This window comes from Apiospora kogelbergensis, assembly GCF_038363985.1.
Source record: "Apiospora kogelbergensis strain CBS 113332 chromosome Unknown utg000003l_segment0_segment0, whole genome shotgun sequence".
NCBI lineage: Eukaryota > Fungi > Ascomycota > Sordariomycetes > Amphisphaeriales > Apiosporaceae > Apiospora > Apiospora kogelbergensis.
In genome coordinates, this window is record NW_027117420.1 from 4,659,961 (window position 1) to 4,679,020 (window position 19,060).

Sequence of the window (19,060 nt, forward strand, 5' to 3'; positions counted from 1 at the left end):
AGATGCTATGTTCGGGAGCGGGTGAGGGTGGAGCGAGTTGCTTTAGGACCCCTTGTTTGCAGAGAATCTCTCGGGTGATAAGCCTGGACAGTCAGTGTGCTTACCCCTGAATGAATCCCCACCCCCATCTTGACATCGAACCGAAAAAAAACAAGAAATAACGTGCCTTTTGGGACATGCAGTCCTGCGGCGAGAAAGGCTGCGCCGCCTCGCTGTTGCCCAACAGGGCCGCCAAGGACGTTGAGAGGCTGCGGAACCACGACTAGACGCAGATCGCTTCCCTATACGACCCCAATCTCTTCGTACATAGACACACATGTTATCGAGATCCATAGCGTCGGAGCGTGCCTGGCAACGACGTACGGCTGCCGTTGGCCCCACAAGGTTTGCGGCACAGCATCACCAATGTGCAGCCTGTTGGCCGCTCCCAATGTATAAGCGCCCGCAAGAACTGGACCGGGCGGGGCAATGTAACAGTATTCGATGGGGTTTCTCCGGCAGTGCTACACAAATGCGTCGTTGCGACCCTCTCATGAGGTAGGGTGTTTGGTTCTACGGCCAAGTCCCGTTACATCACTTTCCCGCATACAGATGCCATGTGTTAAAAATCACCTGAGGCACTCAATCAGGTCCATCTTTATGGCCCTATATTTCAATCAGCTGCTCAGTAATTCTTCCTCAGCTTTGTATTTGCAATTCGTTCAATTTCCATTGCCATTCCAGTCACAACCATACCCATCATGGGCACTGATGCCGACGATCAGGTATACCTTGGCGTTTGGACCAACTGGTCCAGGGGCTCAGCAACCATGGGCGCGACGTTGACCATGACCAAGAATAGCGGCAACATCCTGATCGCCTTCACCGCCATCTTCGTCCCTTTCGTCGCCTCTCGACTATGGAAGATGCTTTGCTTCGCCTTTCACAACTGCGCCTCGAAGAGAGGGGCCCAGGACGCCATCTATCACCAGCGACAAGTGATCCTCCGCAACTCGACCAGTCCTGATTCGAGTCTTTTGTCCCTCTTGGCTCTTGTGTGGGCCTGGCGCCGATTGCAATCGAATGCCCTCGGCCGTTTGTTTCCCTTGCTCCTCTTCGCTTTCTTATTCATTGTGGGCTTCACTATCGCCGGTGGCTATTCCTCTCAGATCACCTCCGCCGCCGGCGATGAGGTTTTGATCAATGGGAACAACTGCGCGTTGATAGGGATGCAATCTAGTTACAATGACTATCTTGAGGCCAGCACCTGGACCTCGGCCAAGATGTCCGAGGCAGCCAATTATGCTCAACAGTGTTATACGGACCAAACTGCTTCCCTGCTCGATTGCAACAGATTTGTCGTTAAGAGGTTGCCGACACAGACACTCGATGAGAAAGCTGGCTGTCCGTTTCCGTCCAATATCTGCCGGGACAACGCAACAAATATACGTATGGATACGGGATACATTGACAGCAATGACCATCTTGGCCTCAATGCTCCGCCAGGCCAAAGGTTTACCTGGAGGAAAGTGCTATCCTGTGCGCCTTTGAGAACGGATGGCTACACATCGAGCATTGCCAAGTCCAACAAAACATTCATCAGATACCATTACGGAATCCAGACCATCTTCGACCGTGCTCCTGCTGAGTACAAGAAGCTTACCCACACGTTGTCGGTGCCGGATCTGAAGTCTCAATATTCGCAAATAGAGGACGGTGTAGTCACAGGCCTCAACCTCCGAATCAGGTATTTGCAGTCTCATATTACATCCCACATTGAGCAAAACCAAAGTTTTCTAGTTTTCTAATTGAAAGTTTCTAACAATGTTTTACGTAGCCAAAAGGTTTTCTTACGCTTCAATGGCTCATACAATCCAGCACTCACAACTTTTATGCCCGCTCGAGATATTGATGTTCCGGACAGTGATATTGCACTTGTATTTCTGATGGGTAACGGAGTTCTTTTTTACCAAAAAGTCCAGTGACGCCTGGTACAGAGCAGATCACATGAACGGGACTTTGGCCATCCTGAACGAAACCCGGGCTGCCAATACATACTTCCCGACCGAAGCAGCTTCCCCAATGGGCTGTGTGCAACAATACCAGTGGTGCAATTCGGAATATCCGAGGTCAGTAGGGTGTGGACCACTTGCCGGGTGGTATGATGCTCTCATAGGCGCATATCCCAAATTCAACTTGACCATGGATAGCTTCAACGAGGATGCAAGCCCATCTCCGCTGACGGAGCGCGGAAGCATGATCGACTGGCCTGCACGGATCAGCTCCTCAAGATTTATAACTCAGGGTATACACAGTTCTTTCGAATATCGGAACTAGGTCATTATCCTCCCAGTCGTCGCTGATCCAGGGTATCCAACTGCCACTGTCTGAAGATCAATGGAAACTTGATGTCAGTAACTGGTGGAATATCACGCTTGCGTACATGCAGGCTGCCTTCGTCGACACAGCGTTAGGATTCAGGAATGCGGATGCACACCTAAAGGAATGGAGTCTCCCACCCGCCAATGATGCAGAACGCCATCTATGCCAAAGCCAGGTATGTTAGAATCTTTGTTTCTATTCCAGTCTTCCACGCTGGTGGAAAGACAGGCCCATATAGGGAGGTAGTCTCGAGTCGATCTGTTAACAAACAAACAGAAAATCCGTCATGTCGGATATGCGTCGTTCAATCTTTTCGGGCTGTTATTCACTTTCATCTTAGGAGCCATGATCATCATGGTGTCTTTTGCTCTAGATCCCATCATGCGCATCCTGCACAGGCGGCGAAGATACAAACAGTACCAATACCTGGAGTGGAGAACGAACAGCTCTCTGCAACTTCAGCGCCTCACCCAGGAAGAGCTCGGCTACGGAAAATGGAGCGGCTGCACCAACATGGTCCCGATCACACGTCCCAAAGATCCCTTGGCGAATCTGGACATTAGTGACCTCGAGTACCCCCGCCTTAATCAAGAATTCAAAGGGGAGGCCAAGCTCGAAGCCTACAGCCCTACGGTGTCATCAGGCAGCGAACAGCTTTCCGAAGAATCTTCGGAGGCAAGTATAAATGACCCCGACGTAGGGCACACATCATACGAGTCTCGAGGTACCTCCGGAGCGAACGATATACCTGCTGCGACTCCGGAGGAGCCTCAGCGCCCCAAGGCCCACAGAGTGTCCATGATATCAGTAGAAGAGACCAACGGAGCGCAAACGAATCTCCACGGGGCTGATTAAAAGCTAAATTCTATTTCAGGGGTTATAGATACCTTTGTACCTTACCTACTTTTTATAACTAGTAATACTTCACCGCTTCGCAGCTACCAACCTACCAGCTCCTACCTCTTTCCAGATATTGTCCTACTTCAGATATGATCCTACTCCAAGCTGCTATCCCAGCTACTATCCCATTCTAACTGCTATCCCACTACGGACAACAAGCGGGACGTCATATGAACGTTGTTCATGGCATCACTAATTCACGGCGACGGCAGCCTCTCCCACTACGTGGTCAGCTACTTAGGCCAGTGATTCCTCATCGTTGGCACTAACCATAGAGTATGCAAGCCACATGCAGTTGGCCAGATGAACAGGCAGTCTTAATATGCACAAACGCATGTGAGCCCTTCACCAAATGCAGAGACGGAACAAACCGAAGAGTAAAATGAATACGTAAGTGACGACGATAATAACTATAACAGTAAAAATAGCTCAAAAGTATACACGGAACCTCAAGACAACTACGACAATCTGCGTCTCCACCTAGCGAATTGGCAGCTGCACAGACTTGGTGCTTTGGGGCCGTCTCCGGAGATGAGTAGTAATAGGGAACTGGATCGTGACAAAGAATTGGCATCAGATTGATGCGCCTTTTATCCGCTCGAGAAAAGGCCGCATTTAGGGTTTCGATGTGGTGCGGTGCGCCGCCTGGATTGCATGGCCAAGGACGGAGAGTTGTATTGAAACAGCTGGATGCTTCGCTTAGCGCTGTCGTGATCGGCAACCAATCTGCAGCAGCTGAAATGGACGCGCATGTAGCCCCCCAGCATAGGGCCGAGACGAACACCGGGTCTAGCCGCAGGTCCGGAGTGAGGGGTTCCGAGATCTGGTCAATCAGGACATATGAATTAATAAACAGCAGATAAAAGAATCGCGCCCTTCTGAAATGGGAGTAGTCCTCAGTAGCCATCTCTTCCTTTCTTGTCGACTGTTGTTTGCTGTTCCCGTTTACTAGCCATGGCGTTCAGGATCACGGCCCGTTGCCTAGCGTCGCGAGTGACTGCTGCTACGACCCCTTTCCCCGCATCAACTGCCACGACAGCCACTCGCGCCTATGCTGCAGTTGGGGCCGAGACCCCGACATGGACCAAGTCGACCCTGCCCATTCCGCCCGCCGTCCCTAACGCCACCGTCAAGCCGAACCAGATTCTCCGCGAGGCAGTCACTGCTACGGCGCCGCGAAATGACTGGACACGAGAGCAAATTACGGCCATCTATCAGGAGCCGCTGATGGAGCTCGTCCACCAAGCCGTGAGATGCCACCAATCATAGCACACACCGTGAAAGGGAGTAAGAAGAGCAGAAGAGCTTACTTGAAGATGTCCTGCAGAGCACAATCCACCGCCGCTTCCACAACCCGGCCGAAGTCCAGCTGTGCACGCTGATGAACATCAAGACGGGCGGCTGCACCGAGGACTGCAAGTACTGCGCGCAGTCGACGCGCTATCAAAAGGGCACGGGGCTGCAGGCCAAGAAGGTGGAGAGCGTCGAGTCGGTGCTGGAGGCGGCGCGGGTGGCGCGCGAGAACGGCAGCACGCGGTTCTGCATGGGCGCGGCGTGGCGGGACATGCGGGGGCGCAAGAACAGCCTGGCCAACATCGCGGCCATGGTGCGCGGGGTGCGCGGGATGGGCATGGAGGCGTGCGTGACGCTGGGCATGATCGACGCGCACCAGGCGCGCGAGCTCAAGGAGGCCGGGCTGACGGCCTACAACCACAACGTCGACACGTCGCGCGAGTTCTACCCGTCCGTCATCTCGACGCGCACCTACGACGAGCGCCTGCAGACGCTGGGCCACGTGCGCGACGCCGGCATCCACGTCTGCTCCGGCGGCATCCTCGGCCTCGGCGAGGAGACCAAGGACCGCGTCGGCCTGCTGCACACGGTCTCGACGCTGCCCGCGCACCCGGAGAGCTTCCCCGTCAACGCGTTGGTGCCGATCCCGGGCACGCCGCTCGGCGACCGCGAGCCGCTCGCCTTCACCGAGATGCTGCGCACCGTGGCGACGGCGCGCGTGCTAATGCCGGCCACCATCATCCGCATCGCGGCGGGCCGCAAGACCATGGCGGAGGAGAAGCAGGCCCTGTGCTTCATGGCGGGCGCCAACGCCATCTTCACGGGCGAGAAGATGCTGACGACCGAGTGCAACGGCTACGACGAGGACAAGGCCATGTTCGAGCGATGGGGCCTGGAGCCGATGAAGAGCTTCCAGAAGTCGCCTAAGCCTGAGGCCTAGGCAGTTGGCAGCATAACTTTGTGCATGGTTGATAGGTTCCACATTCGTACAGCAATGTTGGTGGTCAATATAGTTTGCGCAGATTCTTGTTCTTGATTGAAATCAGTCTGTTTTTTTGGCCGACACCCGAACTGCTTGATGACAGGCCCCTAGCGCTTGATCCAGACATGTAGATCCTGGTAACTAAACCTGGCCCGTCGTCTTGGCAGCAGTTGGTTCCATCTCCAGCAGGGCGGCACGGGTCGGAGCATTGGCACAGCGATCCTGGGCGCGTTGCAGGCTGGCAGAATCTCCAGGGAAGTTCTGTGACCAATGGAACTTGAACTTGAACAAAGAAGAATAGGTTGTTGCAATTGCGACAAGCAGCCACCGGATTGGAGCTGAGGTCGAAACAAAGACAAGCTCAACGCACGGATCTCAGCTTAACGCCGGAGGGATTTTCTTCTAGTTGCTGATTGGCTTAAGTTTCAGGGGCATTGCCTGTCAGCCAGGGGTACATAAAGCAGCTGCCTAAATCCCATGCTGACTAAAACAAAACAGAAAGTCACACATTGGATGAACTTTGATTACTTCGTGTTTACCTCAAATACATCCTCGTTACTACCATCAGTCTTACCACTCACCTCGTGAACTTGAATGGACGCAACTACCAGTGAATCCTCTAAGCCTGCCCCTGCAGAGCCCGGCCACAAACTCCTGGGTTCTTCTGACGATCCCAAAACTCCGCTTATCATCTGCTTTCACGGCTCTGGGGAATCTTGCGAGCCATCATGGTCGGAGCTGGCTCGCTTGCTTAGCGCAAAGTACCGCGTGCTCTTGTTCGAGCGCGGGCCTTCCAACCCGAAGCCCCTGCAGGCAACCTCGGAGCTCCTGCACTTCCTGAAAACAAGAGTCCTGCCGGGGCCATACATACTCATTGCGCATTCTTATGGCGGCTCCTTTGCTCGGATGTTCATGCACAAGACGCTTGAGAATGTCGCCGGCGCTGTTCTCGTAGAGACTGGCCAAGAGGGCGGGCTAGACCCCAAGATTGCTGCGGCTCAGATCCGGAAAGAAGTGTTGGGGGATAAGCCGTTGAGCGTCATCAGAGGCAACTCGTTCCTCGAGAAGACGAAGTCATTGGAGTCCAGTGAGAAGATGGCAGTAACGGAGCAGCAGAAGGCCACGATCGCCATCCAGCGTCAACTACTTCAAGCGAGCGAAGAAGAAGATGAAAAAAATGAAAAAGGCGCAGCTTCTTCTCTCCAAGAACTCCAGATACATGCACATCCCAGATTGCGGCCATCACGTTATCCGAGACAGACCGGTTGCCGTGGTGGAAGAGGTGGACTGGGTTTTGGCCAATCTTGCGGTTGCCAAAAAGCCTAACTGGTGGCACAAACTCACGATCAGGCTGGAAAGCATGTTGAGCTGAGGCAGGGTAGAATAACAACGACCGTTTTCTCTAAACAGACGATGCCTGGCAACAAAGAAGCCCTCGGGCTTTGCGCACTTCTACACTATCGTCAAATTCGACGACAAGGATATTGTTTCTTTAAGAAATGGCTTATAAATAAGATAAAGCACGTTCCCATGAGATTCAGATATTGCTTATACTCAAACCACAAAGCTTGAAGCGTTTATTTACAACCCCAAAAGAATTTGTCCTGCCATTCAGGACTCATCACCACATTTATTAAGCTTTTGTCTTGATGCCAAAGAGATTTGTCAATACGCCCCAGGACAACAGCCGCGATGACGTGGTCGCCGACAACAGCAACAAAATGCTGGCTGTAAAGGAGGTAAGTGGTCTCGGATACATCATTAGGGCCAGATTTGACGGTCTGATCAGGTACTTTACCGTTACTTACGAGGCAGCTGCCAAGTACCCCGAGGATTGGGATGTTGGTGACCTCAGCGCGATTATACCACCACGCACCTACCCATACGACCTTAAATGCATTCATCTGAGTACGCCGGCCACCGCAGAGGTCTTTGATCAAAGCAAGCCTGAATATATGCGACCGAGCGCAAAGTACCCCGTCACCGCCGAGCCGGCGTATGAAGAGCTGAAGGGAATACAGAACCTGGAGGACCCGGTGAGTGCCGACTACGATACCTTTGTGAAGCTCGGGGATATCCCAACTCCTCGCTTATTCTACCGTCGTTGTAGCGACCGCATAACTATTGTCAGTCACCCGCGGATCAACAACCAACAGCCCATGGTCATGAAGATTGTTGAATTCCCAGATCACTTAAGGCTCGGACTAACCACCTCGGGTTGTTCACGAACTGCGGCCGACAGTACCTTAATCACGATAAACAAGGAAAACAACTTCGACCAGAAGGCATTGAGCATCGAGATACGGAATCATCGGGAGGTTTGGCAGCGGCTTGAGGGGCTCGGGCCCCGATTTCTAGGCCTCGTCACGGAGCGTGGCCGAGGCGTCATCGGTTTCGTGTCCGAATACTTCGCCGACGCCAAGAGCTTCGAGCAGCTCCTCGTAGAGGCCTATGACAATACGAACAAGGTGTGGCAACCCAGCGATGCAGACCGAAAGGCCTGCTACGCCGCCCTGGAGCGCCTCCACGACGCACGCCTCCTCCATGGCGACATGCACCGTGGAAATTTGCTTCGACGGGCCGACGGGTCCGTTGTGCTGATAGATTTTGAGTTCATGGGACACCTAGATGGGGAAGGGAACTTAATCCCCGAACCTGAAACCATGAGATCTTTCATTGCCAAATCTAGCGAGGAGGAGATGATGTGTATGGAGTTCTGGTTGGATTCACATCAGCTTACTGACCTGTTATCAAGCGATGACTAGATCATGAGTTACAGCTGTTAGGATCATACCTTCATTATATCGAACAGCAAAAAAAAAAGAATAAGAAAAAAAAAATCATGAGTTACAACTGATGTCATACGCATGAACCAAGTCCTGATTATCCAGTAGGAGTCCTTGTTTGTGTGGCCTAAATTAGTCACAAGTGTCTTGTGAAATGAGACTAACGAGAGCAATAAGAATTTGCATTATAAACCGTAAGTTGTAGATCCAGCTGTAATATGTTGATCAAGATGATGGCTCGAGATCAAACTGAACACGTAGATATGCCCAAACGCTGTGCGTGATCAAAAATAGTTATACTAATTGCACTGGTAAGTCTACTATATAGTAAGTTGTTATCTTGTCGCGTACCACTTATCCCATGATCGATAGTGACTCCACAGGTAGGTAAACCGTTTTGAAATCCGGGCCTAACGTCCGTCCTCGGCTAATCCAGTGCGAGCCCTTCCAGGAGGTGATCGGATGGTTAGAAAAGGCCATGCGAGATTGAGGCGCTGCAGCCTAAGGACGGAATCAGGACATGTTGGAAGATAAAAGGCTGCATCAGGATAATTGCGTCGGGGCGTGGTGGGTCACGGGGGAAAGTGATTCGTCGATCACGTCGCTTGCTGGATACTTAGCGCTTATTACATCTAGGCATCCCTTCCTTTTGCGGTGCCAATCTCGTTGGTTCCTCCGGTGCTGTGCCGCCCGATGGCATAGCGTGGTAGGCAGATGACTGCCTGTGACAACTTATTTACCACCGTTGCCCGCCAGCTAAATCTCTTCTCATCTTGTGCGACAGTCGTCTTCTTCAGCACGAACAGTCAGTTTCGGACATGATCTCGAAATACTCTTGACGTCACTAGCAACCGCCCGAGCCAGCCCTGTTGCGCATCAAGACACCAGCTCCACTCATCATGGGAATCAAGCTTTGGTATTACGCTGGGATCCTCTTGGCCTTGGCGGCCCCCATAAGCACCACGCCGAATAGCCCTGTGGTCGCCGCCGAGGGCCTAGGGGTCAAGTATCGTGGAGTGGTCAGGGATTCGGTGGAAGAGTTCAACAGCGTCAAGTTCGCCGAAGACACGTCAGGCGCCCGACGCTTTGCGCCCCCAGAACCGTATCTGCCCCCACGAGGCAGTATCATCGATACTGCCGCGGCCGCTCCAGCATGTCCCCAGATCCGGGACCCCATCCCGCCCTTCTTCGGTGCCACCCCCATCAAAGTGAGGATTGCCTCTATCTGCGCATCACCAGGCCGCGGGGCACGAACGCGGCCGACAAGCTGCCCGTCGTGGTGCACCTCCTGGGCGGCGGCGTGATCAAGGGCCACACGCAGGAAGCCCTGCTCGACCCCATCCACCTTGTGACGGAGTCGGCCCGCGCCGGCAAGCCCGTGATCCACGTGACGCTCAACTACCGCGTCACCATCTTCGGCTTCGCGCGCCTGCCGATCCTGCACGGCCAGAAGTCGCTGAACGTGGGCATGCGGGACCAGCGCGCGGGCCTGCAGTGGGTGAAGGACCACATCGCGGCGTTCGGCGGGGACGCGGGCCGCGTCACCGCGTTCGGCCTCAGCTCGGGCGGCACCTTCTCGTCGCTGCACCTCATGGCGTACGGCGGGGCGCGCGGCGTGCCCTTCACGCAGGCCTGGTGCATGTCCGGCCCGCCCGGCACGGCGCTGAACATGTCGTCCGACGCCACCGAGCTGCACACGCGCACCGTCGCCAACATGCTGGGCTGCGGCAGGTCCGACGAGGCCAAGGTCCTGCAGTGCCTGAGAGAGGTGCCCGTGGACAGGCTGACGGAAGCCGCCATGGCTTACTCGGTGCAGAACCACCCGCCCGCGGGGCTGTTCACGTTCATCCCCTCGGTCGACGACGACTTCATCCCGGATCGGCAATCCGCTCTGTACAAGGCTGGCAAGTTCGCCAAGGGCATCCCTACGGTCTTCGGCTGGACCCACGACGACGGGGCCACCAACGCTGGGCCGCCGACCAATTTCAAGACGGAAGCCAACATCAAGACGTCCATAAAGCGCTTCGCCCACGCCCTGACAGACGAAGATTATGCTTCGCTCTTCGCGCTATACCCTGAGTCCGATTTCGTCGCCGAAGTGCAGCACTACGAGGCCCGCAGGAGCCGAGCCGATCCGGTCATCTCCGTCCACTACTTTCGAGCGGCGCGTATCTTACGAGACCTGATGTTCACGTGCTCCTCAATCAACTTTGGATCAGAGATGACGAAACAATCCAGAGCCATGGATCCATCGTTCCCGGGGGTTCGTCTATACGACTTAAACCAGAGCATGGTGACCCCGCTGTTCCGGGGTGCGGGTATGCCCTGGCTGGGCATTGTGCACGGAAGTGACATGGACTACCTCTACAACAACATGTTCCCGAGAGGGCAGATGAATGCCAAGGACCTAGATCTTGCTGGCCGGTTTCTGGAAGCGTTCGTCAACTTCGCCTATACGGGAGATCCGAATACCCAAGGCTCGTCATCGTGGCCAGAATCGTTTCCTTCCGGCAACGAAGGCGACGATTCAACACCTGGCATCAACGTGCAGCTCGTTGGAGGCCCGTGGGGCACCGGCAGCCACCACCTGCCAATAACATCAACTCCGGTTGTTGAGGGAGGCTCAATCGCCACTGAACAGATAGATGAGCAGAGCCCCATGGTCGATAGCACCAAATACAGAGAGATGGAGGGCGAGCGTTTCCGACGAGGACAGAAGGAGCTCGAAAGGGACAGGTTATCAGAGAGATGCGGCTTTATCAACACACTAGCAGAGAGGCTCGGTCACTAGGATGCACTGGAAATAAGTGATTAATATTCTAGACTTAAAGTATAATGAATAAAGTTTTATTATATTATCAATTAAAATTAAAAATATTTCAATAAATATATATTAAAAATGCTTCTTAGTAAGGGAATGGGGATTTTTAGCAGAGCCGTGTGAAGTGAAGAGAACGACGCCACCGTCACTACTCGTCCGATCATTTTATCTGCCATAAATCTGGCTTTTGCCGGTCTGTCACTACCCGGTGGAAAGGTTTGCCGGTGTTGCACATCGACGTAACAAGGCTGTCTTTCCATGGGTTTCTATGCTGGAGGGTCAGATATGCCCCTTATTGGTGGCCGGATCTCGATTCTGACACCAAGCAGCAAAATGCAACTCTTCACGTACAGTTGCAACGTAGGAGTCCTAGGTGGCGTTTTCTTCTACCCCTCTTTACTTAGAATAGTCTATTCCGAGTACCCTTCAAACATATTCTCCTTATCTCTCCTCGCTACGATTTGGTACCAACAAGCCATCAGTCTCATCTATTCTACCAGATGCAATCACTGCCACTTAGGCGTTTGAAACTCCAAAGTGAAGAACGCCATGTCTGAGCCGAAAAGTAGCGTGGTCCAGACTGTATGGTCCATCGACAACACAATCTTCCAATCTTTTTCCGTCCTTCAAAGGCTCATACTGGCTGTCCATGCGGACGACACTCAGCCGATAGCGGTTTATGCCTTTGAGGCTCTTGGGTCCAGCATAATCCTCAGCCCGGAGCGTGTCAGCGATGGCATTCAAGCACTTGACAGTACTGGACGTCACGAGGTGTTGAAGCGGCTCATGATTACTATCGGGGTTCTTCCTGGGGGCATCGCCGGTTTCGTCCGCAAAGATGCCCGCAGATGCGTACCGACTTATATGCTAGCTACCGGGCTCAAGACAGTCCTCAATGACGAAGAGATCGGCAATGTGCTTTATGAGATGCTAGCGCTGCAAGGCCTTACGAGAATTCCCGAACTGCGTTGCTCTCGCGGTCAAATCACTGCCGTAATAGCCTCTCTTTCCGGATTCAGCGACTCTATCATACCTAAGGCAGAAATGACCAAGCTGGCGGGTTTACTCCGAAGCAACGGCCTTGACGCCGTTGCCATGACACGTGCCTTTTGCACCCTTGACCACAAGGCTCTGGCAGAGGTTTATTCGAGTGTTTTCGGGTCTTTACAGAAGGAAGAAGTTGCTTTTGTGTCCCTCGAAGGTACCACAGGCTGTCTACTTCTTGCAGTCACACTTCTATGGCTGAATGATGCTGAGGTGGAGTTATGCGTCAACGACGTTTGCATTGTGGCTGCAACAAATCGCGCGAAGCTTTCGATTCAGATCAAGACTTCCGAGCCTATCAAAAACACATGGGTCGTCAAGGAATGGCATCAGACAGGCAAGGAACTTCTCTCCTCGGTCATCGGACCTGATGCAACCACTTTGGGACCCAGCGCTTTGAGACTGCCTTCCTTTACCCCCATTCACATGGCTAGGGAGGTTATCCGGGTTCGATACAGCCTAACGGAAAGCCAGACCAGCCACGTCGGAAAGCTTGCTACTGGCATAGCTCTGGTAGCACTCCAGCGAGGATTCGTCTTCATGGATGCGCCATCTCCAGGGTTCAAAATGAGAGGAATCCGGTTCAAGGAAATATGCCAGAGTTCCTACTTAACCAACATTCTGGAGTGCATGCATGTATATGGCTGGACAAGCGAGGAGACAGACGGGGCTTCTTCAGTTGCCGATGCTATCCAAGAATGGGTTGATCGAGGCTATCCTGGTGTGAAGGAAGCAGAAGGAATTGCGAAACATCCTTTGACACAGACGCCATTGGTAGGGCTGACCTGGATTCTGACCGAGGTTGAGAAGCAACGTCACAATCGGATCGGGACACCATGTGATATCAATACGGGCCTAATTGAAGCTGCTGTGCATACTGCCGCGGAGTCGCTCTACTCTGCAGTCTGCAGCCGCTTCGCCGAAACCCGGTTCTTCCGAATCGGAGATTACTCATTGATTGCAACTAATGCAGTGACGGTCATTCAGACCATTCTCCGCGGGAAGGGTTTCAACATTGACAACGCACCTCCTCTGATCCGAAAGGTCGCTCCGCCTCACACTGTTCTGACCTTGACCATCTTAAGATGCCAGTGTATAGGCTCGATACTTCCAGGAGCAGAAGTTACGGCAGGCTATGTCAGTGGTGTCTCTCGAGGAGATCTTGCGTATGCTGCAAATGGGTACGTGGCCTGGGTCTCCCCATTACGAGGTCCCACGACCAATCCACGAGAGGCCGTCCAGATTGAAACAAGAAGTGGATATCTGAAACGGAAAGGTCCAGAAACCGACGACACAGCTTTGGAAAGACTCGAGCAGGGCTCTACACGATCCGAAGAAGGAGTTGACGACACCCGAGCGACAAGGCTGATGCCCTTTGATGAAGAAGGGGAATACAAGAGTCTACCCAGGTTTGCTGACGATTGCGAGCTCACAGTAAAGCATTATTGGAGCCAGACAGGCCGGTCGCTCTCTTTGACAAGTTTCTTATGCAACCCTAGCGCTGGAACGCAAACTGTGGTCAATTGGATATGGTCGATAGAAGCTGTTGCGGCGGCAGGGCATGTTCGTTCTTCAGCACTGCCCAGCTTCGCTGAGCTGGAACTCGCGAAGCGTTTGCGGGATGAACAAGTATGGCAAACTGTTGGAACGAGCTCGGCTGACGGCAAGATCGTCCATCGCGATGGAACCCCCATCCGATACGTGACACGCACGTATAGCAACGAGGAGCTGAGGTTCTTTGTTGCAGGGAGAAGGAACGTGCACAAGCTTTTTATCCAGCACGGAAGCACAATGCTATTGAGGACGATTGAGAAGGCCCTGAGTGAAGAGAAGGAGCAGGAGAACGAACGCCTAGGCTACCTGACGGATTTCCTGCCTCCACCACTGATTGAGCCTTTTATTGAGCAACAGGTACGAAACCCAGGTTGGTTTATTATCACTTAGTACTTACGTTTACTTCGTTTACAACTCGGATTGGCGGGCTTAGGAACAGGTGCAGGAAGAACCTTCGTAATTAAGTTTGTACATTCGTTTTTTCTTTAATATATTACTCGTAAGTCAGCCGAAATAGCAAACTGTTCTTAGCTAGTGAGATACCAAATTAGGGCGGGATAAGGCTCACGCGAGGGATTCTAAGTGAACCGTCACCTTGTTATTAGAACTATAGAAACTACCGGAGTGAATCTTGTATGATCAACTTTTGCGATATTGCAGGGGTCCGGAAGAAAGACCCTTGCGGACGAAGCGCGCCGCTCCAAGTTTTCTCCGTACATAATTTGCTGCACTGCTGATCCATCGAGGCAAAGCTATCTGACATAAAGCTCTCACCAGTCTTCGATGTAGACCTGAAGAGATCCGTATCACCGAGGGCTCTCCAGCGATTAAATACAGGTGCATTGTCCCACGTGTTGGAGCTAATTGCAGAAAGGACTCTTATCCGCCCGGTATGTTCAACTCAGCATTGCTGTCTTGTAGCTTCGACGACGGACATCCTGGTGAAGAGTCATTACCAGAGTCCGAGTCCACGGCTGGACCACTTGGCATGCTACTTGCTTTTGTCGATAAACGCATGCGACTTTCGCGGCCGACCGAGGATACCAGGGGAGCCGGTCACACACGGTGCGTCGACGCGGATGCAGCGAGGGCATGGCGCGGTATTGTCTTGGAACGAGAGCACAGTAATCTTTTCGCTTTACTGCCAATTCTGGGCCTACTCTGGCTTGAGTTCTATGAATAGTATACGCTTTGGAATAAATGTAACCAGACTGCCTTGGGCTGGCACTTGATGTGTTCAGGGGTTTGGAATAACCTAGTATCCTACCCCATCCAAGCAGCCGGGCCCTCGTGAACGCATGGCGAAGGATACGCAATGCATAGCGTCCTGACCGCTCATTATACTTTCCCTAGACCAATCAGCCCTACCTTTACACTTCAGTATTCTGTATTCGCAACACACTAAGCCCTTGAATTGTTCTAAGTGCGACCACTGGATTACATCTAACCCCCTTTCTTCCTCCCTATTGCTTGTGTGGTCGTGGGGTCGATCCACGGTACGGGTGGATATTCTCGGGGACGTCGTAAACAAGGATCTACTGACCAGTTCGCATGGCGAGCTATCATCTTACGTGGGAAGTCAGGGGTTTTAATACAGGGGTTTAGCCAATATTATGGCATTGCCCTGAGCCAATGATAGCGGTGCCGACATGGCTGTCCTATCAGGAATCTCGTGTACCGGATCAACGGACAACAGACAGCCCCTCCTACATCATTGGATGTATTTGAAAAACCCGAACCCCCAGCATAGATTGATATTGCCACTAGAACCGCAGCGGAGCCCAGTCCAGGAGGGCTGGCTGCCTCCCATACCTCGGTAGATCCGTTGATCGCCGACGCCGGGATTGGAGGTTATCCAAACCCCGAGGGCTTGGGGGTGGGTGGAGCTCTCAAGGTGACCAAACATCCTTGTATGGTCTTCCTGGGGATTTCAGCTGCGAGCTAGCAATGCTGATTGCCCGAACCAGCCGCGGTTCCTTGGTATAAAATGGGTATGCTGCGGTACTCGGGAACGTCGGACAAGCCTCATTTGGTCACATTTCACATCGAGCTAGATCCTGACCAGGGAATAGGGATCTGGAAGAGAGGTACTCGTCCGCCATTGGTGCATGGCCTGCATTTGCTGCCAACCGATCCATGTCGGCCAACGGCCTACCTCGAGACCTGCCTGCTGCGGACACGGATCTAGGTGTTATCAGAGGCGCAGCACAGAGCCAGCTTTTGGTGTCACTGCATCTGGATGTTCCACACCAATCTGGTTTGGGATTCGCGTCATCCACCTCGCATCGGGGATTAACGTAGCTTGGCTCGAAAGAAAGCTCGCCACGGCCCGTTGGTTTCTCCACTCCACCTTCTACCGTAGTGTTGCAATTAATATATAGCTACCCTGCCGGTAATATCTAGGGAAAGACGGCTCGTTTTCCCGTTAGCATCACTGGGCCCCCCGAGGAGGGCCTGCCTGCAATACTGTCAGCTGTTCCATGTCGGCTAATAGGCCACCTCGAGGATTCCCCACGTTAATAGACAAATGAGCCACCGTATATCGATGCGGGGGACTTCCAGAGGCTGAAGCTATTTTGGCCGCTAACAGATTGTAGAAGGTACAATGTTGAACAACGAGCTTGATAAATTGATCCACGGCTTACAGCTTGACTTTCGAATACGACTGCTTCCTTAGTCTGGGTGCTTGTAGGTACTTCATTTCTGCTCATCAAGGCGGCCTCTCTGGTCACGTATAGCTCTCCCGGTTCGTCGCCCGAGTTGTAAAGAAGAAATAAAAACCGAGGTTGAGTGTTTAACCTCTACCGACAAAAGGTTTTTATCTGCCGATACAATTCAGGTCGTGGAAACACGATTCAACTCAATATATGTTACAAGTATTGAACCAGTACCTCGGTTCCGATAAACGAGCCTATGTCGAACTCCCACCTATTACATGGAAATCTGGTCGGTAAGACTGCGGTGGCAAGCAGAGCCCGGTTTGAATGCTTTTCAAGAAACTACACAGACTGTTGCAATTCGTTGTCAATGTTAATACATGCAACCTGAGAAATAGCTGGAGTGCTGCTTAAGCTTATCGGCTTACCTCTGGCGGCAGAGATCTTTTCGGTACATCCATTGTAGTATGTTCCTTCCTCGATAAGGATGGCTGACCATCGGTTCCAATCCCAGGAATCGCTCCATGTCTGTTTAATCCCAAAGCCAGGTACAGACTCGTGATATTTGTTGTATTTGGGACAGTCTTCACATCTCTTATGGCCACATGTGTCACATGCAACTGTGGATAGTAAATTCATCCGCTCGTCACAACAACACTGCCATTCGTGAGAGAAATGTCGACCACTAGGGCTTTGCCACAGTCCATTCACTTGATGAGGGGTGTGAAGTGTTTCTGGCATCCATTGTGTAGGGCGGTTGGGTTGTGCTTTTGCAATGGCTGCCGTCTTTGAGGATCTGGTCTTAGCCATGACTATAAAACAATTCGAGAAAGACACACTGATTTGGCCATAGAAGAAATACACAGCCAAAATACAGCATCAGTAGAGATGGTAGACGCCATCAAATGGATTCAAACTATAGAAATAACACAGGACAAGAATAATAAATAATAAAGCAGAGGTAGAGTTTCAACGAACTTAAGTATGAAAGCAAAATCAGGCCTTGAACTGGCCAAGATATGGACTGAACAAATACTTGGATCTCATGAATTGGTGGACAACAAGATATACCAACATGTATCTTTATGCTTTACGGTAGCGAGTTATCTTTATAGCAGAGCACCTGCTGGAGCCGGCGTATGAAGCAAGGTCCTACTGGCCCCCACGTCAATAACGATAGCTTGAGTAGCTCCAACCCGAACCACCAGCAGCTCTCACGGCTGAAGGTGTTTGTGTATTTTTCATCAACCACAGATCTTCTGAAGTTAGATTCGTATTGAACAAGTACAGGTTGGATTCGCATATGTCTTCTCTACGTTCACAATCGGTACACTATCTGTCTCAACCATGCCCTTCAGTGTTGATATTCGCCATAGCTCTAACTCTATGCATAAAGTTCACATTGACCTGCTTTCACATGGTCTGCAGTTCCTAGCGAAAGACCATATTGCTTTGCCGCATCAAATCCCGCTCAGGTGGAGGAAATGGAGACGGAGGATACACTTGAGCGAACCTGCCGATCATTCCCCCTTCGATATTTGCCGTACAGTGAAAGTCGTGGCAAGCAGAAGTTGAATTGGGGGAGGGTATCATGCATTGGCAAAAGAATGAGAAGAGTTATACCTATGTTATCTTCACTTTTATTGATGGTGAGCTTCTGCTTTATATGGTGAATGTTCACCAATACATCAGTGCTGATTGTAACTACATGAACCTGCTGCGTGCTTCAATTGTCAGTTCGGCGTCCAACAAGCCAAACTCTATGATTAAGCTGAGCACGAGCATTAGGTTCAGTTTGGCCTCCTGCCGATCTATTCATGAGCCACAATGAACGATCCACAGGTAGGTATTGAACCGACACTGCAAGTCCCGGAATTGCCTGTAAATGCCAAGAATCAATACCCGTGCGCGTCAAATATATTTGTTTCCTCTACCTGACACGCGAGTCCGGCAAGCAGCTCGTTAATTCTATGACATGCGTAAGGGTTCATACGGTTAGATTGATGGGTCTCTAGGAAGTCCGTTTCCCTGGGCGTTGGCTAATTGTACCCGGTGCCGTGTATTTGGTTAGCCTATAGAATGTTTCTTTCCGGGGAGATGACGTGAGGCCAAGACTTGATCATCAAATGCACAGCCAATCAACTTTAGCAGAAGATGAAATAAGTAACTAGTAGCCCTGTGAGCTGACGAAAAGCGAAATATGTATTATTTTGGTTGATCGTCGCGAAGCGGGCCGGCACTGGAAATCGCCTGCTGAGTGAGTAGCTGCTGGCCACATCATTAACTGCCGGACCACTCGTTGCCGGGATGTCTTCACTATTCTCTGGAGGACGGAATAATTCAACTATATCTTTTATCTCTTGACCCTCCAACCAGCATGTAGGAAGGTACTCTCTGTGAAGGCCCCTAGCTTTGTTTGCTGGGCCGACCTATTGCCTCAAGCAGATTCAAATCGTTCGCCAGGTTCGAATGATACATTCCCAAGCCTGTGATTGATTATCTCCATAACCTCCAAAGCCTCGCCACAACACCGTAGGCTGCATGATTTGTAGATCGTCGTTCATTGTTTTGAGCCTTTAGCCACTGTTGAAATCAGACAACGAGTAACTCCAAAACCACTCCTCATAGTCTAGAGAGCGGAGCGTCATTTGATTTGTAGCAC

At 51.9% G+C, this 19,060-nt stretch overlaps 6 protein-coding genes across 6 annotated transcripts; all 6 read left to right on the forward strand.

Annotated features, from left to right (window-relative positions):
* Window positions 1–740: 740 nt before the first annotated feature.
* Window positions 741–3,216, forward strand: PG998_006264 (uncharacterized protein; the record flags this gene model as incomplete). Its single annotated transcript, XM_066873082.1, has 4 exons — window positions 741–1,726; window positions 1,962–2,108; window positions 2,317–2,536; window positions 2,638–3,216. The coding sequence occupies 4 exons, from the start codon at window positions 741–743 to the stop codon at window positions 3,214–3,216; spliced, it is 1,932 nt and encodes a 643-aa protein (XP_066733179.1).
* Window positions 3,217–4,215: 999 nt separating this feature from the next.
* On the forward strand, window positions 4,216–5,494 carry PG998_006265 (biotin synthetase; the record flags this gene model as incomplete). Its single annotated transcript, XM_066873083.1, has 2 exons — window positions 4,216–4,509; window positions 4,589–5,494. The coding sequence occupies 2 exons, from the start codon at window positions 4,216–4,218 to the stop codon at window positions 5,492–5,494; spliced, it is 1,200 nt and encodes a 399-aa protein (XP_066733180.1).
* A 636-nt stretch (window positions 5,495–6,130) lies between these two features.
* On the forward strand, window positions 6,131–6,862 carry PG998_006266 (uncharacterized protein; the record flags this gene model as incomplete). Its single annotated transcript, XM_066873084.1, has 1 exon — window positions 6,131–6,862. One exon carries the CDS (start codon window positions 6,131–6,133, stop codon window positions 6,860–6,862), a length of 732 nt encoding a protein of 243 aa, XP_066733181.1.
* Window positions 6,863–7,185: 323 nt separating this feature from the next.
* PG998_006267 (uncharacterized protein) lies at window positions 7,186–8,301 on the forward strand (the record flags this gene model as incomplete). The annotated part of the gene is made up of 1 exon (XM_066873085.1): window positions 7,186–8,301. The coding sequence occupies one exon, from the start codon at window positions 7,186–7,188 to the stop codon at window positions 8,299–8,301; it is 1,116 nt and encodes a 371-aa protein (XP_066733182.1).
* Window positions 8,302–9,221: 920 nt separating this feature from the next.
* PG998_006268 (uncharacterized protein) lies at window positions 9,222–11,113 on the forward strand (the record flags this gene model as incomplete). The annotated part of the gene is made up of 2 exons (XM_066873086.1): window positions 9,222–9,530; window positions 9,590–11,113. The coding sequence occupies 2 exons, from the start codon at window positions 9,222–9,224 to the stop codon at window positions 11,111–11,113; spliced, it is 1,833 nt and encodes a 610-aa protein (XP_066733183.1).
* A 579-nt stretch (window positions 11,114–11,692) lies between these two features.
* PG998_006269 (uncharacterized protein) lies at window positions 11,693–14,131 on the forward strand (the record flags this gene model as incomplete). The annotated part of the gene is made up of 1 exon (XM_066873087.1): window positions 11,693–14,131. One exon carries the CDS (start codon window positions 11,693–11,695, stop codon window positions 14,129–14,131), a length of 2,439 nt encoding a protein of 812 aa, XP_066733184.1.
* Between the last annotated feature and the right edge of the window lie 4,929 nt (window positions 14,132–19,060).